Here is a 24,539-nt window from a genome sequence, read left to right as displayed (position 1 = left end):
TATTTCATTTTCATTCCTAGATAGGGTATTCAGAGCATTTGTGATGGTGGCACACAAATGGGATTCCTAAGATTTAAATGTTACATTGCTTTGATAACTTTTGTCTTCTAGTTCCATGTTTACTGCTTTTCCTATGTTTCCATAAGTAAAATAATGATAAGAGTACAAACTGCTGTCTAAAGCGCATGGCTGCCAACAGTATGAACTGCTTTAGGTTTGCATCCTAATTAAGCGTGTTTGCAGGTTGTTTTGCCAAAAACAATAGACCTTTTGTGTTGAATTCTGCCATGATATAAATTACATGTGTGGGTTAGAAATATTCTAGGAGAGAACAATTTTTCATAAGCTCAATCTTTCTTACTTAATAAACCATTTAGACCTGTCCCTGTGGTCGTTTTACTACGGACAGCATTAAGTCAAACATTTTATTTTCTCATAAGGTGTAATATTCATAGAAGATTGCCTTTTAAGCAACACAAATGTTTCTCTTTTGATTTTTACCATTTTCTTTGTTTTGTAAATTCTGTAGGAAGTCTGAGGGTGGTGCCAGACACACTTCAGTTTATCAGAAGAAATGTGGGAAATGTGTTGGTTTCGTGATTTAGAGCTCTGCCCTTCCCTAAGGTGTGCACTGAGCAGAATGACAAATGCTCCTCTGGGTTCCAGAGGAGAACTTAGACAGAGCTGTTTATATTTTGAAAAGAAGAATCTCAGTAGGATTAGATCATAGTAGGATTTAATTTATGACCATTTATTTTTCTGATTCTCTCTTACTTGATCATTAGTCTTACCAATCATCCGGTAATGGGAAGGCCAAGAGCATTAAAGTTTCATTAAGAACAACTCTCCTTTCTGGTAACCACTGGGGTAAAACTACAAGTATATATTATCTAGAAAATTCCAGGACATGTGACAAGATTCTGTGGTAAGAAGTGGTATCTTTCATTGGCAGTTTTCACAGACTCCCTTGTGGGGGGGGGCGCGCGGTGGCGGTGTATGTGTTGTAGGGGGAGGAGGGCCTGGGGGAGGGGAGCAGGGCAGGGGTTCAGGCACTTTCTTAAATAAACCTCAGGCCCAAAAGTTTCCCGTCAGGTACCACCCAAGTGGATGGAAATGAGGTGCAAGTGGCTTTAGATTCTCAGTGGGTGCCTTCTATTCATTCATTCCAGAAGTGTTCATGGCACATCTATCATTGGAGACCGGGCACCATCTCACTGTCAGCTCTGCTCCTGCCTTAATGGGGTTTACATTCTAGTCGAGGAGACAGAAGATAAACAAGTCATTACACAGGGAACTGAATTGTGGCAACTATCATAAGTGGCCATGAAAGACAACTGCGAAGCTGCGGGAATTTTTAACCAAAGATCCTAATTAGACCCATGGCAGGGTAGGGTGAGAATATAGGAAAGGCTTTCCTTCAAAAGAGATGTTTAGGCTGGAGCTCAAGGATGAGGCTTAGTCAGGCCAAGATGAAGAGGATGAGCAGACACCAGAGAGAACAGAATGTGTGAGTGCACAGAAGCAGAAAGAGGCATGGGTAGGAGGAGGGTGGCTGGTGTCGGGTGACCCGGGGCAGGGAGGCAGTAGAAGCTGCAGAGGGTAGCTGGCCAGAACGTTTGAGTCATGGTGGTAAGGCAGTTGAGTCCCCTTCAGTGATTTAACTGAGGGGGCATGTCCCGTTAGTGCAACTAAATGGGTATGGGAAAGTCTCATGTATCGAAGTCCAGAAGTAGAGCCTCATGAAATAAACTTGGTTCAAAGACATCTTCTTGATCATGTGCCCGACTCCACCTCAAAGCATATCAGTGTGTCCTTGTCCTGACTTCTCAACATTTGGAATTTTGTTTTGGGATCCTGGTTTGTTAGTTTTCCTTGGTTTTCCTTTGGGTCAGTGCTTTTATTAAGGCAAGGAATAGAATACACAAAAACAGAAAAATCCTACTGGGTTCCCAAGGAAACATATTAATACTTTGCTGCATTTTGTATGATAATACTCAGTGATATAATTGACTCTCAGAAGGTATTATCTCTCTACATTTATTTATAGAGAGATACTTATAAATAATAGATATTAGAGGTATGTATATATGTGTCTGTATATATATATATATATATATGTATATATGAAATAATGAAGTGATAACTGTTATTCTTAAACCCAAACCCATTTTGACATTGTATGTATTTTATAATTCTGGCTACGTGTGTAAGACCTTTATTTTACAATTATTTTACAAATCACAGCCCTTTAAAAAACAGTTATCTTAGGAGGGGAAAGGAATTTTCACGGCTATTTTCTGAATGGCTACATTCAGATGCTGAGTTAACAAGACTTTGATTTCATTCCAAAGCCCAGAGCCCTACAAGGACAGGATCTTGGGAATATTCCACATTCCTTAAAGAATGCTTATCAATTAAACCATCTCATTTTAGTGACCTTCTGTGGACTGAGGAGCTAGCATTTCCCCAAATTATCTCACATGAAGAAAAAACAAACATTGTAATAGATTCTTCTGATAGCCATGAATGGAAACAACTGTAACTTTTAATTAAGCTCCAGTAGAGTTATTTTCACTGGGGGACAAGACAGCATGATACCATAACATTGGGGGGAAAATGTTTTTGTCAAAGTTTATGAACAAAACAACAAAACAGAGCCAAGATTAGAGAAAATGAAAGGTGCATACTGAGAGCTGACTTTAACTAGTTGACTTGGATCCACTGAAACTAACAATATCTAACATGCAAATTTCTTCTTTTAAAAAAAAAAAGGCAGTTCACTCTCACTCAATCTGCCTTCTTGCTCAGTTACCAGGAGGCAACCATGATTTCAACATACCACATCATTTTCATGACAACTGCAGCCAGCTGTGGGAAAGGCAGTGCTAAGCTGCTATTATTTGCCTTGTGGTTGTGCAGGTGCCTAACCAGCATGTGTAGGTACCTCCTTTGCAATTTGCTTCTGAGACCTTGGTTCTTTGTGTCTTATGTCTTTACAGAGGAGAGCTACAGCATTTATTAGACACCTATGATGTGTCAGGTCCAGCACACCTATAAACGTGAATGAATGTGACATGGCACAGCCTGTTCCTTTAAGAGGCTCTGGGCTGTGGAGTGAAATTTATTACCAGACTGGGTTTTCTGCTGTGGATGAGGATACATCCACATGTATGGGGATACATCATGAGCTTTACGTTTGTATTACCTCTTACCTGTGGCCTTGACAAATGAAGGACTCCATCATGATCACCCTTCAATTATTGATGATGATGTGCTATGAAAGGGATAGAATCAAGCAGAAAATTAATGTGACCATCTGTAAAGTTATAGAAATAGTGAAATGGATTCTATTAAAATTGGTTTTGACCACATGTTTATATGTAATCTAATTACTAATTGATTTATCAAAATGTTCAATTCGTTTTGAATTGCTCTTGTTATGATCATAACATTCACATCATCAGAAAGTTTCCTTACCAACTGCAGGAGGAGGGAGGTGAATGAAAGAGTTCTTCAAAGAAATACTTTGCAATACCCGGAAAATCATGCGACTCCTCATAGGACTAGCATATTGTCTTTAATTTTCTTATCCAAAGCATTTTATAGCATTCTCTTTTAGTCACTTCTAAACAGTAATTTTGGTTCTTCAAATGGCAAACTCAGTTTAGCAATTTTTGACAAGCAACATGAAAGCCACTCTAGGATCATCCAAGGCCAGTCCTGAACAGAGAACGATCCTGTCAGTGTGCCCCTTCTACGGTTGTCTGAGGAAGCAGGGTATAGTGACTTTAAGCTGAGTTGTTAGGAACTCTGTAAAAATGACTCAAACTAAAATCAGAGAGAAACTCAGATTTGGTGTGGTACCAAGAGGAATTAAAGGGTGAGTGAATTGCAGCAAAGGAAATGTGATTTGGGTTGACATGAGGTAGGAGGAGTCTAAGAGTGGGCTTGAATGTATATATTCATGCTGAACTCCCTTAAATGAGAAGCCCATCACTGCAATTTGCTCAGCCTTGCCTTGTAGGAAGCAGCAGGCTTCCTGGCCAGTCTCCCTCACCACCCCTAGTTCTCACTAGCTAACAAATGCTGCTTTTCCCATCTTCCTTAACCCCCTCCATCTGGCATACCTCTGTGTGGAATGTCTTCTTGAAGATGCCAGACCCTAATCATAAAGGCCTGTGAGATGGGTGAAGGTTCTCTGTTTATCAAGCTAGCAGCCAGTTGGCCAGTCACTAACCAAGGCATCAGAGTCCCTGCCAGGGAAGGTAAAAAAGAAGGCACATGCTTCTCTTGATCAAGATATTTTCTGCCTCTCTGCATTTTAACTCCTTAAGTGCCATTGGTTTAATTTATTGGTACAGTCTTTACTATTGTATGTTTGGATTAGATGGTTAAATTAGTTACAAATAGGTAGTGTGCTGATTGTTAACTATTTTGAGTCTTATGTTCCCACTTGGTTGTGGAACATTACTGCCACCAATGTTTAGGGATCACTTAGTGCCTTTTGATGAGAGTGAAAGAGGAGAGTGGAAAAGCTGGCTTGAAACTCAACATTCAAAAAACTAAGATCATGGCATCTGGTCCCATCACTTCATGGCAAATATAAGGGGGAAAAGTGGAAGCAGTGACAGATTTTATTTTCTTGGGCTCCAAGATCACTGCAGATGGTGACTGCAGCCATGAAACTAAAAGACACTGCTCCTTGAAGGGAAAGTTATCACAAATCTAGACAGTGTATGAAAAAGCAGAGGCATCATTTTGCCAACAAAGGTCTGTGTGGTCAAAGCTATGGTTTTTCCAGTAGTCATGTTTGGATGTGAGAGTTGGACCATAAAGAAGGCTGAGTGCCAAAGAATTAATGCTTTTGAACTGTGGTGTTCAAAAAGACTCTTAAGAGTCCCTTGGACTCCAAGGGGATCCAACCAGTCTATCCTAAAGGAGATCAGGCCTGAGTGTTCACTGGAAGGACTGATGTTAAAGCTGAAGCTCCAATACTTTGGCCACCTCATGCAAAGATGCAATTCGTTGGCAAAGACCCTGATGCTGGGAAAGACTGAAGGCAAAAAGAGAAAGGGATGGCAGAGGATGAGAAGGTTAGATAGTATCACTCAATGGACATGAATTTGAGCAAACTCTGGGATATAGTGGAGCACAGAGGAGCCTGGTGTGCTGCATTCCAGAGGTTGTAAAGAATCGGATATGAGCAACAACTAAACAACTCAATTAGTGTCTCTTGTCAAGCTGTGGAGTCTATAAACAGTATGTCCTGTCAGGAAAATTCATTCATCTTCCCAGAGGCTGGTAAACACATTTCTTTAACTCTGCACTTACTCCAAGATTGCAATGTGATGAAAACAGCCAGAGAGTTCTAATAAGAGACCTGAATATAATTCCCAATTCTGATACTTACTAGTTAGCCATGTCTCTTTGACAAATTATACCTGTCTCTGTGTCTGTTTTCTTATTTGTGAAATGAAATGTTAACATTATCCTTAAAAGGTTTGCAGGGGAATTAAATAATGTTTGAAAATTATGAATGTTGGACTTTGCATTGCTGTCACAAAACGAAGTCAATGCATATAATAGCCACTAACATGGCAGGGAACTCAGCTCCAGTCTCATATTTTATGAGAAAATTAGAAAATATTTAGAGGAAAAGAATAAAACTCATCTGTAGATAGGGAAATACTACTACTACTCAAATATTTGAGAGGAAGTATAATTTTTAACCATGTGGAATAAAAGGTTATTGCAGTAATGGCTTTTAAGTCATGAGGAATTACATTGAGAATGGTGACAGTTGATTGCCCTTGCAAGGGAGCAAAAAACTGGAGTGAAATAACTTAGGCATATGCATGAGGAATGTGGGTTAGGAACAAAGGAACTTTACTGATTGATGACAGTTGGAACAAATTATGGAAGTTAGTTGAAAATGCTTAATAACAGAATAGATTTATCAACATTAATATCCATTTACATAATTAAGATGTGATCCATCAAAAATATTTTACTTAGGCTAGGTAACCTTTTTTACCAAAATTTTTTAAAATTTACTTTATTATGGTAAAAACACCTAACAGGATATCTACATACAACAAATTTTAAATGCTTGATTTATTATTGTTGTCTGTAGGTAGTGTTGTACAGCAGATCTCTAGAGCTTATTCATCTTGCCTAGCTGAAACTTTATGCCTGTTGATTTGTAACTCATTTCTACCTCCCGCAACCTCTAGCAACCATTGTTCCATTCTTCAATTCTATGAATTTGACAGTTTTAGGTATCTCATATAAGTGGAATCATGCAGTATTTGTCTGTGACTAGCTTATTTCATTTTACATGGTACCCTCAAGGTTCATCCATATTGTTATATATTGCAGAATTTCCTTCTTTGTAAAGATGAATAGTATTCCACTGTATATATATACCGCATTTTTAATCCATTCATCTGTCAATGTACATTTTGGCTGTATACATATCTTGGCTGTTGTGAATACTGCTATGATGAATTTGTTCTTGTTGTTTAGTCACAAGTCATAGCTGATTCTTTTGCGACCCCGTGGACTGTAGCTTGCCAGGCTTCTCCGTCCATGGCATTTCCCAGGCAAGAAGATTGGAGTGGGTTGCCATTTCCTTCTCCAGAGGATCTTCCTGATTCAGGATCAAGCCCACATCTCCTGCGCTGCAGGCGAATTCTTTACCACTGAGCCCTCAGGAAGCTCCAATCATGAATATAGGAGTGCTAATATTACTCTGAGATTTTTATTTCATTTTTTTTGGAGAAATACTAAGTGGGGTTACTGGATTATATGATACTTCTATTTTTAATTTTTGAGAAACTTCTATACTGATTTCTATAAAGCTTACATCATTTTGCATTTCTATCAACAACGTACAAGTGTTCCAATGTTTCCACATTGGAGAGTTTGGTGAGGTTGGTGTCCTCACCAACACATGTGTTTTGTGTTTTATTATAGTAGCCATTGTCACACATGTGAAATGAGATTTCACTGTGCTTTTGATTTACGTTTCCCAGATTATCTGCATCTCCCAGATTATTAATGACATTGAGCATTTCTTCATATGCTTGCTGGCCATTTGTAAGTCTTCTTTGGAAAATGTCTATTCAAGTCCTTTGCCCATCTTTATATCAGGTTATTAGTTTTCTTGGTATTGAATTATAGGAGATCCTTATATATTTTAATAGTAACATCTCTTCATATGTATGGTTTACAAATATTTTCTCCCACTCCGTAAGTTTTTATTTTACTCTTTTGTTTCCTTAGCTGTTCAGAAGTTTTTTGATGTAGTCCCACATGTCTATGTGCTTTCAGTGTCATATTGATGAAATCATTGCCAAGACCAATGGCACCTTTGTTGAAGATTAATTGACCATTTGTGCTTGGGCTTCCCTGGTGGCTCAGACAGTAAAGAATCTGCCTGCAGTCCAGGAGACCCAGGTTTCATCCCTGGGTTGGTAAGATCCCCTGGAGAAAGGAATGGCTACCCACTCCAGTGTTCTTGCCTAGAGAATGCCATGGACACAGAAGCCTGGCAGGGTCACAAACAGTTGACACAACTGAGCGATTAACATTTGCACTTACACTTAGTACATGCTTGGGTTTGTTTCTGGGCTTACTGTTCTGTTCCACTGGTCTCCATGTCTGTCTTTGTGTCAGTACCATGCTGTCTTAATTAACTGTAGCTTTGCAATATATTTTGAAATTAGGAAATGTGTTCCTCTTTTATTCATCTTTCTCAAGGTTGATTTGGCTACTTTTGGTCTTTTGTGATTCCATATGAGTTGTATTTTTTTTATTTCTATGAAAAATGCTATTGAAATATTTACAAGGAAAAATATCAATAACCTCAGACATGCAGATGACACCACACTTACGGCAGAAAGCGAAAAACTAAAGAGCCTCTTGATGAAAGTGAAAGAGGAGAATGGAAAAGTTGGCTTAAAACTCAACATTCAGAAAAATAAGATCATGGCATCTCGTCCCATCACTTCATGGCAAATAGATGGGGAAACAGTGGAAACAGTGACAGACTTCATTTTGGGGGGCCCCAAAATCACTGAAGATGGTGACTGCAGCCATGAAATTAAAAGACATTTGCTCTTTGGAAGAAAAGTTATGACCAACCTAGACAGCATATTAAAAAGCAGAGACATTACTTTGCCAACAAATGTCCATCTAGTCAAAGCTATGGTTTTTCCAGTGGTCATGTATGGATGTGAGAGTTGGACTATAAAGAAAGCTGAGTGCCAAAGAACTGATACTTTCGAACTGTGGTGCTGCAGAAAATTCTTGAGAGTCCCCTGGACAGCAAGGAGATCAAAACAGTCAATCCTAAAGGAGATCAGTCCTGGGTGTTCATTGGAAGGACTGATACTGAAGCTGAAACTCCAATACTTTGGCCACCTGATGCGAAGAACTGACTCATTTGAAAAGACCCTGGTGCTGGGAACGATTGAAGGTGGGAGGAGAAGGGGACGAGACGATGAGATGGTTGGATGGCATCACTGACTCAATGGACATGAGTCTGAGCAAACTCCAGGAGTTGGTGATGGACAGGGAGGCCTGGAATACTGCAGTCCATGGGATTGCAAAGAGTTGGACATGACTGAGCAAGTGAACTGAACTGAACAGGAATTGCATTGAATCTGAAGATCATTTAGGGTAGTATGGAAATTTTAACAACACTAAATCTTCCAATACCTGACCATGAACTATCTTTGTGTTTGTCTTTTAAAATTCTTCACCAGTGTTTTGTAGTTTTCAGTATATAGGTCTTTCACCTTCTTAGGTAAGTTTATTGCTAAGTATTTTATTATTGTTGGTGCTATTGTAAATGGGATTACTTTTCTAATTTCCTTTTCAGATAGTTCACTGTTAGTGTGTAGAAACATGAATGATTTTTATATGATGATTTGTATCCTGCAGCTTTACTAATTTATTAGTTCTAAATGCTTGTTATAGTCTTTAGGTTTTTCTACATATAGTGAAAATGTTAGTCACTCAGTCGTGTCCAATTCTTTGACACCCCATGGACTGTAGCCTGCCAGGCTACATGAAATTCTCCAGGTAAGAACATTGAAGTAGGTAGCCATTCCCTTCTCAAGGGGATCTTCCCGACCCAGGGATAGAACCTGGGTCTCCCACATAGTAGGCAGATTCTTTACTGTCTGAGACACCAGGGAAGCCTTTCTACATATAAGACCATGTCATATGTAACAGCAACAATTTTATTTCTTCTGACTTTGATGCCTTTTATTATTTTTTCTTGCATAATTGCTCTGATTAGGACTTCCATTACTATGTTACTATGATAAGAGCAGGCATCTTTGTCTTGTTACTTAGATCTTAGAGAAAAGGCTTTCAGTTTTTTACCAGTGAGTATGATACTAGCTGTGGGCTTTACTTATGTTGGGACTTTATTACATTGAGGTACTTTCTTTCTGTTTCTACTTTCTTGAGAGTTTATCATGGAAACTTGCTGAATTTTATCAAGCGCATTTTCTACATGTATTGAGAGAATCATGTGATTTTTTAAAATCCTTTATTCTTTTAATGTGCTTTATCATATTAATCGATTGTCCTATGTTGAACCATCCTTTTATCCCAGGGATAAATCCCACTTTGTCATAATGTATGATCCTTTTAACGTGCTGTTAGATTTGATTTGCTAGTTTTTTTTGAGAAATTTTACATCATATTCATCGGGGATCGTGTCCTATAGTTTTCTTGTCTTGTGGTGTCTTCAGCTTTGATATCAAGATAATGCTGGCTTCATAAAATGAGATGGATGTGTTCCTTCCTCTTCAATTTTTTGTAAGAATTTAAGAAGCATTGGCATTAACAGAAGAATTAATGCTTAGTAGAATTCACCAGTGAAACTATCTAGTCCTAGGCTTTCCTTTCTTGGGAGATTTTTTATTGTTAATGTAATTTCCATACTAGTTACAGGTCTATTCAGACTTTTTACTTCTTTGTGATTTAGTCTTGATAGGTTATTTATTTCTAAGAATTTGTCCATTTCTTCTAGATTATCCAGTGTGTTCATATATAATTGTTCACAATAACCTCTTATGATCCTTTCTAGTTCTGTGGCATCCGTTATAACGTCAGTTATAATTTCTCTTCTTTCATTTCTGATTTTGAGTCTTCTCTCTTTTTTCCTTAATTAGTTTTGCTAAGGATCAATGCAAAGAAATAGAGGAAAAGAACAGAATGGGAAAGACTAGAGATCTCTTCAAGAAAATGAGAGATACCAAGGGAACATTTCATGCAAAGATGGGCTCGATAAAGGACAGAAATGGTATGGACCTAACAGAAGCAGAAGATATTAAGAAGAGGTGGCAAGAATACACGGAAGAACTGTACAAAAAAGATCTTCACAACCCAGATCATCATGATGATGTGATCACTAATCTAGAGCCAGACACCTTGGAAAGTAAAGTCAAGTGGGCCTTAGAAAGCATGACTATGAACAAAGCTAGTGGAGGTGATGGAATTCCAGTGGAGCTATTTCAAATCCTGAAAGATGATGCTGTGAAAGTGCTGCACTCAATATGCCAGCAAATTTGGAAAACTCAGCAGTGGCCACAGGACTGGAAAAGGTCAGTTTTTATTCCAATCCCAAAGAAAGGCAATGCCAAAGAATGCTCAAACTACCACACAACTGCACTCATCTCACATGCTAGTAAAGTAATGCTCAAAATTCTCCAAGCCAGGCTTCAGCAGTACGTGAACCGTGAACTTCCTGATGTTCAAGCTGGTTTTAGAAAAGGCAGAGGAACCAGAGATCAAATTGCCAACATCCGCTGGATCATGGAAAAAGCAAGAGAGTTCCAGAAAAACATCTATTTCTGCTTTATTGACTATGCCAAAGCCTTTGACTGTGTGGATCACAAGAAACTGTGGAAAATTCTTCAAGAGATGGGAATACCAGACCACCTAACCTGCCTCTTGAGAAATCTGTATGCAGGTCAGGAAGCAACAGTTAGAACTGGACATGGAACAACAGACTGGTTCCAAATAGGAAAAGGAGTACGTCAAGGCTGTATATCATCACCCTGCTTATTTAACTTATATGCAGAGTACCTCATGAGAAACACTGGACTGGAAGAAACACAAACTGGAATCAAGATTGCTGGGAGAAATATCAATAACCTCAGATATGCAGATGACACCACCCTTATGGCAGAAAGTGAAGAGGAGCTAAAAAGCCTCTTGATGAAAGTGAAAGAGGAGAGCGAAAAAGTTGGCTTAAAGCTCAACATTCAGAAAACGAAGATCATGGCATCCGGTCCCATCACTTCATGGGAAATAGATGGGGAAACAGTGGAAACAGTGTCAGACTTTATTTTTGGGGGTTCCCAAATCACTGCAGATGGTGACTGCAGCCATGAAATTAAAAGATGCTTACTGCTTGGAAGAAAAGTTATGACCAACCTAGATAGTATATTCAAAAGCAGCAACATTACTTTGCCGACTAAGGTCCATCTAGTCAAGGCTATGGTTTTTCCTGTGGTCATGTATGGATGTGAGAGTTGGACTGTGAAGAAGGCTGAGTGCCGAAGAATTGATGCTTTTGAACTGTGGTGTTGGAGAAGACTTTTGAGAGTCCCTTGGACTGCAAGGAGATCCAACCAGTCCGTTCTGAAGGAGATCAACCTTGGGATTTCTTTGGAAGGAATGATGCTGAAGCTGAAGCTCCAGTACTTTGGCCACCTCATGAGAAGAGTTGACTCATTGGAAAAGACTCTGATGCTGGGAGGGATTGGGGGCAGGAGGAGAAGGGGACGACCGAGGATGAGATGGCTGGATGGCATCACAGACTCGATGGATGTGAGTCTGAGTGAACTCCGGGAGATGCTGATGAATAGGGAGGCCTGGCGTCCTGCTATTCATGGGGTCGCAAAGAGTCAGACACGACTGAGCGACTGAACTGAACTGAAGGGTTTGTCAGTTTTATCTTTTAAAAAACCCAACTCAATTTCATTTATTTTTTCTATTGTTTTTCTAATGTTTATTTCTGCTCTAATCTTAATATTTCCTTTCTCCTTCTAACTTTGGGTTAGTGTTCCCTTTATTTCCTTGAACTATAAAATTAGATTGTTTGAGATCTTCCTTTTTTTAAAAAATATGGGTGTTTATCACTGTAAACCTCCCTCTTAGTACTTCTTTGCTGAATCTCATAAGTTTGGGTATGTTGTGTTTTCTTTTTCATTTGGCTTGAGGCATTTTCTAATTTTGTATTTTGGGGTTTGTACAATACTCTGCCACAGTCTCTTAGACTAGTTTTACTCTTTTTCCTTCCTTTTCATTTTGCTCCTCTGACTGAATTATTTCCAATAGTCTGTCTTTGTGTTTGCTGATTCCTTCTTCTGTTTGATCTAGTCTACTACTGAGTTCTTCTAGTGAATTTTTGATTCAATTATCGCGTTTTTCAACTCCATGATTTCTGTCTGGTAATTTTTTATATTTTCTATCTCTTCATTGAAATTCTCACTTTATTCACACATGTTCCTTTGACCTCAGTGAGCATCTTTATGACAGTTTTTTTGAATTCTGTGTCAGGTAAATCATGTAATTCTTTTTCCTTATAGTTGGTTTCTGGAGCTCTATCATGTTTCTTAATTTGGAACATCTCTGCCTGATTGTTCATTTTCCTTAACTCTCTTTGTTGGTGTCTGTGCATTAGACAAGGCAGTCTTCATAGACTAGCCTCATGCAGGAGAAGACCGCCACAATTCAGAGTGGCTAGAGATTCTGGGGACCTGTACTAACTCTTTCGCTCCTCAAGGAGAAGCAGGCAGCTGTCTTTTTTGTCTTCTTACTACGTACTGAGCAAGAGGAGAGATATGGCCTCTAGCAGTCCAACCCTTCATCTCAGCTCGCCCCAAGGTGGCTAGACTCTACTGGAGCCATCAGAACTCCAAGACAGGCAAGGAATATACCAGTTCTTTATACCAGTTCTTCTCATTCAGCCCCAGAGAAGGTGGACATGCAAATTAATCCCTTCCCTCCCCTAGGAGAAGCAGGAAGTTAGGGAGTCTTCTGATTATATGGCAATATACTAGGGGCAGGGACTCTGGTGAGAGGGTGTGCTGAATCTCCCTACTGAATTCTATAAGTCTGTTCATGTGGACCCAGGGTACAAGAATTTTCAACTAATTTCTAGATTTCTCACACAGAGAATCTGTCCATGAATTGTTGGGTTTGTGTGAGAAAGGAGAATTCAAGTCTTCCTGCTCTGCCACCTTGTTGATGTCACTCTTTAGGTTAGGGGACATTCTCTTGTGATTTTATTTTCTACCACTTAAATCTTTGTTGGACTGAGAGGTGATCTCCTTGACTGTTGAAGTGGAGTACATTCCTGAGAGGCAAGTGTATGTCTCTAATTCTGCTGTTGGTATCTGGCAGTCTCAGAGCTTCTCAGTATTTTGACTTCTTCACTTCCAAATAATAGAATAATGGCTCTTTTTTGGTTAATTTAAAATTATATTCGTTAGTAAGATAGACAGTTTCTATAAGCTTCAGATGCCTCATCTACTCAGCAATGTTGTGAGGCTTAAATATACAGAAAGTGCTTAACACAGTGCCTAGCAGGTTGTGTGTTATCATTATCATCAGCAGCTTTTTCCAATTTTTAATAAAATAAACTAACAGGGCAAAATGACATCCCAAGTAATATGATAATCAAGCCAGAAGGCTAGGCATTCAGCTAATGCACAGCAACTTGTAACGTACAATAAATGTAGGTTGGATGAATATACAACAAATGAATGGTGAATGAGAGGCAATATATAACATAGTGAATGAATTGTAAGAAAACAATTCATAGTGAATGAATTGTAATAAAATGTAATGGTTGGAAGTCTGAAGAACTTGAGTGCAAATCCAGGCTCAACCTCTTAAAGCAATGCGGTCTTGATCAACTGGCTTAATTCTTTAAGTTTCATGTCCTAATCTATAAAAAGGGGTTATGTACCTAATTCATAGGGTTCTTATATATGCTTTATACATTTTTTTTTGCATATAAAATTGTCTAGAAATAAGTAACTATTATTAACAGTACCATTAATTCTCTTACTGAAAGTTATAAAAATAGCACAAATATCATAAGGTATATTATTTTATTACTTCTGTTTATTTTTACCATTTTATTGTTATTTCCTGTTGTGGTTATTGACAAGAATGGTTTACTGATTGCCAGTACAGAATGACCCATTCGAACTATGTCATAGGTTTCACTCAAACCGAACGACCTCACAGATGTGCATTCTTGCTTTGGATGAGCTGGGGTAGGAAAAGGTGAACAGAGTTAACAGTGTTGCAGTCAGTTATGCAGCCTTAAAGAAACAAAGACCTGTTTCCATCTAGCCAAGCTTCCCTGGTAGCTCGGCTGGTGAAAAATCTGCCTGCAATGCAGGAGAGCCCAGTTCAATTCCTGGGTCTGGAAGATCCCCTGGAGAAGGTATAGGCTACCCACTCCAGTATTCTTGGGCTTCCCTGGTGGCTTAGCTGGTAAAGAATTCACCTTCAGTGAGGGAGACCTGGGTTCCATCCCTGGGTTGGGAAGATCCCTTGGAGAAGGAAATGGCTACCCACTCCAATATTCTGGCCTGGAGAATACCATGGACTGTATAGTCCATGGGGTCACGGAGTCATATACAACTGAGTGACTTTCACTTTCATTTTCTTTAACTTTATCTAGCCAAGGATCCAAAAAAAGGAACCATAAGCTTCAGTTAAGCAGTGGTTCTCAGACTTACGCATCCATCAGAATAATTTGGAAGCCTTGTCTAAATAGGTTGTGCTCCATCCCTAGAGTTTTGGGTACTGTAGTCCTGGTAAAGCCCAAATTTTCATTTCTAGTAAGTTCCCACATGATACGGATGGTGACAGTTAAAGGACTACACTTTGAGAACCATTGAGTTCACCGATACGGTTGAGGTATGAGTAACCTGACTCCAGAGTGGGAATACTTGCAGAAATATTTTCACTGCAGTGAATTGCCTGATAACTCCCATGAAAATGAGGGCTTCCTGTTTTCAACCCCAGTGTTTTCAACACTGCATTGTCCTTTTCTTACTTTATAAATTTATTGGTAGGAAAAATGATTTGATGAAGTTGTTTTTAACTTTTATATAAAATATATTGATATTTTCTCCAGAAAAATGCAAATACACATACACAGAAGCATTGCTTGTAGTTTCCGGAGGTTCTCAGGTACCTCCCCACACAGCCCACCTACCAACCCATAAGAGTATCAGTAGAAAAACTATCCCCTTAAGGAAAAGTCTTGGGTTCACTTGGATGTAACAAAAATTTTCTTCTTATACTTGGATTTGCACTCAAGCTCTTCTTATACTTCTTCTATACCTTTCAGTTCACTCATTTGTAAAATAAAAGTAAAAATAATAGTCCTTACCTCGAGTGATTAATTGATATAGCACACTGAAGAGCCTAATTTGAAAACCAAAACCACTAAATATTACCTTTTGCCCTCTCTTTATAGTCCTGCTACAACAATCCTCATTCTTGAGGCAAGTGGATGCCTCTCCCCAGTAGAGGAAAGATCAGGAAGTATAAGAAAAAGAGCCCAAAGAGTAATATTTCAAGACTTTACTCAATGCTCACTGCATTCTTTTGCTAAAATCTGGTCACAGGTTGCCATATCATGGTTCTCTCTGTGAGTCACTGAGTAATGGGGTCTGGCAAGCCCAGGCCTGGCTCCATGACCTGAGAGTCTCAATTCATTTGCCTGGAAATACTCCACTTTGCAAATGTCCAATGCCTTGTCAAGTCCCCATGTTAATGCTTCCTGGCAGAAAGAAACGTGAAGTCCTAATAGGGGCTTATTTCCAGGGTAGAAGATACTGAGCTTTGAGAAATAGTGATTAACAGTAAAGCCTGATCCTCACTGTTTCTACAAAAAAAAAAAGTGCAGAGATAAGCTAATCAGCAGACATTTATTTAGCACTTGCTGTGCACACTTGCAGTAGGTGACACAAAGAGCAGTAATATATGTGCCTATGCAGTGTCAGCTCGCAGTCCAACAGGGATGATGGCTACAAACAAAAGCCAGACACAAAGAGAAGTGTAGCAAGAACAATGATCGCAACAGTGCTTCAGGAGCACAGGAGAGGGAGAAATCAGTTTCAGTGGTGATCCACAGAAGTCTCTTGGGCAAGCTGGGATTTAAGCTGGACTGTAAAGAGTGGGGCTGCTGTCCATGAAGATGATGGTGAATGGTATTCTAGGTTGTGTGAACTGTTTGAAAAAAGATGTGGAGTTAGAAAAGTATTTGGTAGAAAATTTGCATGATTACGATTTAACCAGCCTGACTATACTATGGGTTGGGCATACAGGTGTAGAATTGAGGCTCGAAAGGTTAAGTTGGAAGCATTTCATGGGAAAGAAAGCAAAGGCCAACAAGGAGTTTTGACCTTTCTCTCCGTGGAGTGGGGAAGGGTTGAGGGCCTTTGAGTAGGGAGGCAGATCTGTTTTTATAAAAAGAGAACCTGGGTGCCACTGCGAAGAACAGGTGACAGAGGCAAGAAGAAAGCAAGACCTAGAAAGTCACAGGCATGAGCTAAAGCCAGAGAAGTGAGAGTAGCCAGAGGGGATGAAGGGGAGGGACATTTGAGGGGCTGCCTTCATCCAAGGCTGGCTACGACATGCAGCAAATAAAGCAGAGGGGAGCTGGCCGGGCTCTCCTTGGCGCACCTGATTCCCAGCCAGGTTGGTGCCTCTTGCAGACCATAGGCTCAGAGGAAGAGGCTGGGGGGCCCAGAGGCCTTTGGTGAGGGGTACCTCCTGGCTATCTGCAAAGACTTCTCTCCTCCCTAGAATGCCCAGAGGGGTAGCAATTGGCCATCTGCTTTGCCTGTGTGGAATAGCAATCAAAACCAATGGTTCTCAGACATGGGCCCTCTTTCTGGCCAGGTGAGAAGTCCTGAAGTTCTTTTAAATCAACGTTCTGGCACTTTCCCAGGTGATTCTGATCTGGGAATCTAAGGTGGGTGTGAGGTGGGGCTATGCATCCATATTTTGTAAAGCTCCCAGGTGACTCTGATGCACAGCTGGATTTGGGAACTAGTGTGGGACCTTACCAGAGAAGGCGATGGCACCCCACTCCAGTACTCTTGCCTGGGAAATCCCATGGATGGAGGAGCCTGGGAGGCTGCAGTCCATGGGGTCCCTAGGAGTCGGACATGACTGAGTGACTTCACTTTCACTTTTCACTTTCATGCATTGGAGAAGGAAATGGCAACCCGCTCCAGTGTTCTTGCCTGGAGAATCCCAGGGATGGCGGCGCCTGTTGGGCTGCCGTCTCTGGGGTCACACAGAGTCAGACACGACTGAAGCGACTTGGCAGACTTGGCAGTAGCAGTGGGACCTTACTGCTGAGCTGGGAAATGTGTAGAAACCATGGGTTCAATGTAAGTTTGTGCTAGTGAACACTATGATGGCTTGAAGACCTTAGTATTTGGTCCCCAACACTGTCTCAAACATAATGACCCTCCCTGAGTGTCTCAGACACCCCTCCCTCCTCAACTCCAATCCTCAGCAAACACATCAGGAGGGGGGCAGAGCTGTGTGCTTGACAGGATCCCCTGATGTCCCAAAAGGTCTGTGTGCATACAAGTCATCACTTTCACCTTTGTCCTTGGCCATGTCGCAGGGGCACCATGAGGGTCTCATTACAGGTGTTAGGAGACTTTAGAAAACAGGCTACATAAAAACACTATCCATTTTCTGCCAGGCTCATACAATAGCCATAGCACTTTTATTATTGTTGTTTTTATTTTTCAGAGAAACCATACAGTACAAGGGTAGGGTAAAACAAGGGTACGTGTTAAACGTGTCCCCTATGTCCACTGGGCTCCATGGGATGCAGTGGCCAGTGCATGGTCAGATGCCAGAACTGGCCCTGAATCCACCGCCCTCCTGAGCTCGTTTTGCTCCTGTGCCAGCATGGAGGAGGGTAACATAAAGGCATTTTTCTCTCCTTGTAAAAGAGAAGAAAATGGGGGAGGGGGAATTATTTAAACACACCTCACTCATACTGCAATCACGGCATTGTTTTTCCTGTTGAAACACCCTGTTGGTTTTTAAATCCCTTTAAACCTACTCGGCACCTGTATGGCCCAGATCCAAGAATTATTATCGAACCCCTCGCTTTTTATATTTAAACACGTAGGAGTTTCTGTGATGGTATCTGGCTCTTGGTTTCATTGAAAATTTCAGGGTTTCCAGAAGTTTTCTTCTTTCATCAAAGCTAGAAGCATGCAATTCTCAGACCTGATTTTTTTTTTAATTAAGCAGAGAATGGTTCCCCCCTTAAGTTCTCCTGCTAGATAAAATAGCATCATGGCATGACCCGGTGTTGTTCCTCTCTGAAGACCTTTCTGAAGTACTAACCAAAAGAGAGGGCAGGGGGAGGATGGGGGAAGTCTCTGTCAGCAACTTACGGTGTGTGAGATGACCTTTCTTTAGGGTAAAGACTGAGGCTGAGAGCAAAATGAGAACTTCCCGGCAAATTCATTATGTGAGCTCGCTGGGCACAAAAATAGGCTGAAGGAAAGCAACTTCAACATCAGACCTAATTAAATACTTTGATGTCAGAAAGCAGAGCAGGCAGGGGTGGAAAATCAAATCAGACCAAAGTGAAGGACCTAAATTCAAATGGAAAGAAGAAATATTTCTCCCTCTCTCTCTCTTTCTCTCCTTTTCTTCCTTTGCCATGAAGGAAGAATACGATTGAGGAACAATGGGCTATAAATTCTTCAGCCAATTAGTCCAGTGACTTACTACTATTTCTAATGCACAGAATGTCACAGGCTATTTTGCAGCCTCCCCAAGTTGGTTTGTTAATAACAGGAAGCTAGCACTTCTCAGTACAGTGGATCAGCTACACGTGAAAATAAATGCAAAAAACCTGGAGGGGAATAGCAGCAGACCGAGAGTAGCCTTGATTTAATTTAACATTTGGGGGTCCACACACAAATGAGCATTTTAGTAGGCTTCATGGTGGAAGTTGCTGTCATTTGTAAAATATTCTGGCCAATTAGCTAATAGTGTGCTTGGATTTCTCCTGTTTTGATACAGTAATACTAAGTACATTGTGAAGCCCAATTATACAAATCATCCCCATATGCCATACCAGTCTTTCTTTATGAACTGTGTTTATAAATCCTGTGTGAGGAAATGTGTACTTCAGCAATTTAGACCATGTGTAAAAACATAGCCAATGGGATTGTCAAGAAAACAAGTTCCAGCCTAGGAAATCCTAATGTGTTCCGCTGGAATAACAGGAGGGTGCCAGGCAGCGCAATGCTCTGCTTGAATACATATTGCTTTATCGTGTTTAACCGATTTAGGGGCTTCCGCTTCCCTTTCTGTTATTTTCTTCTTCTTTTCTTTTAGGATCCAACCTTGGAGTTTTTGAGAAAATTTGGGATTGGTCTTCTCTCAGGCACAATAGCCTCAGTCATTAACATCCCTTTTGATGTTGCCAAAAGTAGGATTCAAGGGCCTCAGCCAGTTCCTGGAGAGATCAAGTACAGAACCTGTTTTAAAACAATGGCCACGGTCTATCAGGAAGAAGGGTAACACATTCTTATTTTAATAAATGAGCAAAACTAAAGCATTGCTAAAACTGTATTGTACTTCCATTTTGATGAGGGCCATTAAGCCCTCCTGCATTGGGTCTGTGTCTGAGAAGCTTTAGGGAATACATGAGGAACTTCGTGAGATAACACAGTAATGAGATGCTGGCAAAAACCTTCTTACACCAAGAAACATGAGCCACGATCATTCAGTATGCAGTGTGTTTGTCCTAGAATGCCAAGGTGAACTTTCCGCTTGACAGTTTGCATAATACGCTACTGCATATAATATGCCTTGTTCCCACATGGGCAGGAGAGTGAGTGTCCTCTGACTATAAACCTAATCAAAATGTCACCTAATTATATTCTCCTGGGAGAGTTAAACATGAGAGTTTTGTGAAAGTAGTTTTCTTTTAAAGTATGCGCCTTTTACTGCTGGTCTTTTTTTCTTTTTAAGTCTTGTTTTTGTCTCTCCGCCCCTCCTCACCAGGTCTCATTCTCAAGTAGGCAAGTAATGTTTTACAATTTTGATCTAAACTGCATCATATTTCTTTTTGTGAAGACTAAGTCTTTTAAACTCAATTACAAGAGTCATTTTGTCCATATACACAGCTGTCTTAAAAGTAAGGCCTGTCTTGAACACAAAAACTATCTTGCTGATGAAAATCCTATTTCTGATGGGACGAGATCAGCATACCTTGAGTAATAAAGAATTAACTCTTTCCTCTCATCCAATTTGCTGCAGGGAATACTTGGGCAGATACTATCTGTTTGGAGATTTGAAATTTGTTTTCAGATGACTTGTTTGGGTAAATGCTGGGTCAACATCTCTATAAAGTTGAGGTGCAAATCCATTGCATGTTCAGAATAAGAATGTTTGTGCTCTTTCTCTTCCGGTTCTAGCATTTTAGCTTTGTATAAAGGCCTGCTTCCCAAGATTATGAGGCTCGGACCAGGTAATGATGTTTTCATTACTTATATCCTTCCTTCTTTATTGTTCTAGTATCCCTTTTCATTTTCTTATTTGTGTCTATCTGTAATACAATAAAAGTTTGTCACACTGTGAAACACGGAAACCTTAAGAATAAAAAGTTGTGTAGCAGTAAGACACTAAGGGAGTCCATTAGATGTGTTGGACTTTTGTTATAAGGTATTATTTATGGCCTTGCTGGAGGCTGATAGAAGCCAAAGCCCAGCTTAAGTCAATAGGAAAGGATCCACAGTCAGTTGGAGTTTGAGTGGTTTCTGGCTAAAGGCGAGGATTTTCACTGAGTAAGGGACCAGCCCAATAAACCTTTCCCTGGTTCTAGTTCATTCTTGCTCCTGCCTCGACTTCGCTTGACAGAGAGAAAAGCAGGAGGACTACTCCATGAACAGCCTGGGCCACTCTCCTCGCAGTCGCCTCTGGGGAGGGGAGCGGGGGAAGCGGCAGCCCGGTTCTCACCTTCCTGGCTCCTGTCGGCGTGATGGTGGAGGGGATTGGCTCGGGGCCTTACCTCAGGATGCCAGCCCACAAAAAGCCGGCTGCCATTCCCACAGGGAGAGTCAGCTGCCTCTATGTAAATAGATAAGAAAGCAACTGCTGCAGACTCTACCACCTGGGCAAATAGTCTTGGATTATAAGCAACCTTGTGAATAAGTACAGAAGTGTGCACTAGACCACACCGATTTTTTTTACCAGGCCACACTCACCTACTTAGACATCCGGGTAATCTTCCCCCAAACCTTTGCCTGCTCCTCCCCCCCTCCCTGGCCCCTTCCCTTTGAACACCCGATGTGCCCCTCCCTGCCACACTCACACAACGCGCATATTTACGTTGAAATCTCAGCCTTTCTGCCAACCTGAGAGAGAGAACAGCAGTCTGTAAATTGAAGCCGGTGAGCAGTTCATGCTGTCATATATTTAGAAAACACTTCTACAATCCCCAGTCCCTCTATCCCAGACTTCCTAGGCATTTAAGCATGGGTTTTTGCTTCACATTTGAGATTCAGACGTCTTATGGGTCCATGTATAAAAATGAACTCAGTCATAAAGAATATTGGTGATTTTGTGGAACTCTCTCTGCAAGAATGTGGTGTTTTTCCTTCACCACACAGTAAAAACCTGCTACTTAGACCTAGTATTAGAGAAAATCATAGGACTGACCCTCCTCCAGCATTCTCAGGAGGCCATGGGCCTGAAAAGGGAGAGTGATCAGGGAGAGTTTAGCTAAAATGGTAATTGACTGGAACCTCAATCCAAAACTCTTAAATAATCTGACCCCAAGTTTTGTTAGAGGCTTACAAATGTTCGGTTGGCTTTTTAAATGTTTTTGCATGAGGTGTCCTGCGTTGCTATGGTGTTAAATCCAATGAAAAGGGTTGTTGTGAACATACTGTCCAGGCTAAACAAAATTGTGAATAACTGGTCTCCACTGTCATCCCAAACATGCAAGTCCTACCAACCTCAAAGCAAAGAAAGCTGTAGAGAGGAAGGTAAGACTTAAAGATAAGAGTTTTGTTTTGTCTTGTTTTTGAGAGGAGAGACAGTAAAAAAGAAAAGCTGGATGAACCTGGAATTCTCATCCTTCATTCTGGAGAAACATCCCAACTTATATACAATTGTAAAGGGTAAAACAACTTAGTTTTATAAGTCTTAGCAGCTCTCTGTGGCTAATGATCAGGATCTCCCAGGATAGGAGAATCTTAAAGTCTGTGGTTCAGACTCCAAATATCACTAGGCTGAAAACTTACTCAATTCTGTGTGTTCTTGTCTTACACTGCAAACAGTTAATAAGAGGAAATACAGCAATTACATACGTATGACAGCCCTCTGTAGTTGCATCCCTTTTTGTTTGCCAGAGCTCCAGGAGGGCTACAGCAGCCAAGATGGGGCTAATAGAGTATCTTCATGGGTTAAAAATGAAAATTACAGGCAGATAATTATCTTTGGCATAAGGTTACACAAACATGTGCAGCCTGTAGATTAAAAAAAAAAAAGCATATGGCAATGCATACAAAATAAGATGAAAATCAAGTTCTATTTCTTTCTGTCAGAAGTCGGTTTTCTGTTCACATAGCCAAGTCTTCTCTAAGATGTGCTCTGGATATTTGTCCACATTTTGATTTTGTAATACTGTTCACATAGACACGAAAGGACAGAGAACATCTTAAAGGGCACAGGATGTGTGCTGTTTACCGCATCAGACAGAATACAAAATCATTCACATACACGTGCTGCTAACGTCTAGGTATCCAGCAGCCTCAGTGTTTGTCTTCCTATATCGTATTCCTGTTGACATATTATATAGCAAGCATCTTTGCAGCCAATTATATAACTCTTCCCTTCCCAGATAAATGATGGGTCTTATGACACTCAATACAACTACCAGATTTTCAAGTGCAATCCATAGATGAAAGGAATGACGGCAACAAAAGGAGGTTGAAAGCTGGCTACATTTTGAAATACAGATTTTAGAAGGACTCAGAAGCTATTTTTAACATTACAATCCAATTTGAAAGCTGTAAGAGAAAACCAGGCTCATCTATCAAGCACCATCTTAGAAATGTCCTTGTTGAATGCAGCTATAACAATGCTCATTATAAACTGGAAAAAATAAATCCTTTGCCTACAAATGACAAATCCGAAGGTTTCTGTTCACGGGAAAGTCACATGCCCTTACATGACTAAATGTGTATTTATTTACTTTTAAAAATTAAAAGTGCCTGAAAAAGAATCTGATGAGAAATGATGAAGGTTACAGAAACTCATGGGGAAAAAATGTATTTGGAGGCTCAAGATGGTCTTGATTTTGCTCTGAGAATTTTCCACAGTAGTTTTCTGAAGTCTATGCATTGGAGCTTGAGAACTGATGATTCTGAATGGCTTCTGCCTGATAGGCTGCATAAGACTCAAGGGGATTCAGAAACCCAGTGGGAAAGACAGCACAATTTCACAGGGTTAAAAACTGCTCTTTTCTTTTCTAGGTGGTGCAGTGATGCTGCTGGTTTATGAATACACCTATTCATGGCTTCAGGAGAACTGGTGATTGCCTACGGTGTATTTTCCCCCCTTGTGAAAATGGATTTTCATTACACAGCACCATCAGGAGGCGAGAATATCTATCAGTTAAGCCCATACAATGATAAATTATAATTATATACTTAGATACAATTGTAAAGGGTAAAACAGTGTGCTCAAGAACAAAATCTATTTGATACTTGAAAAATTATCTCTAGACAATTTGAAACTGTTGTTTTAATCATATCCTTAAAACTATGAGGAGAAATTAATACTGTGAAGCAATGAACTATATAAACTGAATATAGAAAAGTAGCATGGAAATTAGATATATTCCATAAAAACAATACAAATTTTATGACCTATGTTCCTCTTACATGGCTTTGCAATAAAAATTCATTGTATTGATGATTATTTTTTCCCAAAAGGTAAAGAAGTGCTTATAAGTGAAAAAAGATGCCAAAATTTAAAGTTTTTATAAGGAATTAAATTCTTCCATAAATAGTATTTAATCATATACATGGAAAATGTTTCTGAAGGGTACTAAAATGGCCTTTTTAAAATTTCATGTAAAATGTGAATTGTTGGTTTCCTTTAGTAATAATATACATCTCATCTGTATTTTCCTAAACCTACTTTATATTTTGCACTGTTGGTTAAAGCAGATCATATTTTAAAATTATGATATTTGAAGTCTTTTGTGACAAAGATAAAACATGAAACTATATTAAACTACTTTTCTTCACATAGTTCCCTTTGAAAACAAGTTTTAATGCTGAAATATGTTCATGTTGAATCACAAATCTGAACTGCTCCTTAGGCCTGTTTGTGCTGTATTTGCATCAGATACCTTTTCTCAGAATTCTTACCTATGCCATTTTTTTTCAAAGGATGTTTAGAATAAACTACATTTC

At 39.9% G+C, this 24,539-nt stretch overlaps 1 protein-coding gene across 1 annotated transcript in view; it reads left to right on the top strand.

The window, feature by feature from the left end:
- Nucleotides 1-23,845, top strand: part of SLC25A21 (solute carrier family 25 member 21) — a 362,628-nt gene extending 338,783 nt beyond the window's left edge. The window contains exons 8-10 of the mRNA XM_052659966.1: nt 19,444-19,625; nt 20,529-20,581; nt 23,592-23,845. Coding sequence (XP_052515926.1) covers nt 19,444-19,625; nt 20,529-20,581; nt 23,592-23,653 — 297 coding nt within the window. The 3' untranslated portion in view covers nt 23,654-23,845. The remainder of the gene's footprint in view (nt 1-19,443; nt 19,626-20,528; nt 20,582-23,591) is intronic.
- The last annotated feature ends 694 nt before the right edge of the window (nt 23,846-24,539 follow it).

Source organism: Budorcas taxicolor, chromosome 21, assembly GCF_023091745.1.
Source record: "Budorcas taxicolor isolate Tak-1 chromosome 21, Takin1.1, whole genome shotgun sequence".
NCBI lineage: Eukaryota > Metazoa > Chordata > Mammalia > Artiodactyla > Bovidae > Budorcas > Budorcas taxicolor.
Note: the sequence above shows the minus strand (reverse complement) of the source record. Positions and strands in the feature narration are given on the sequence as shown.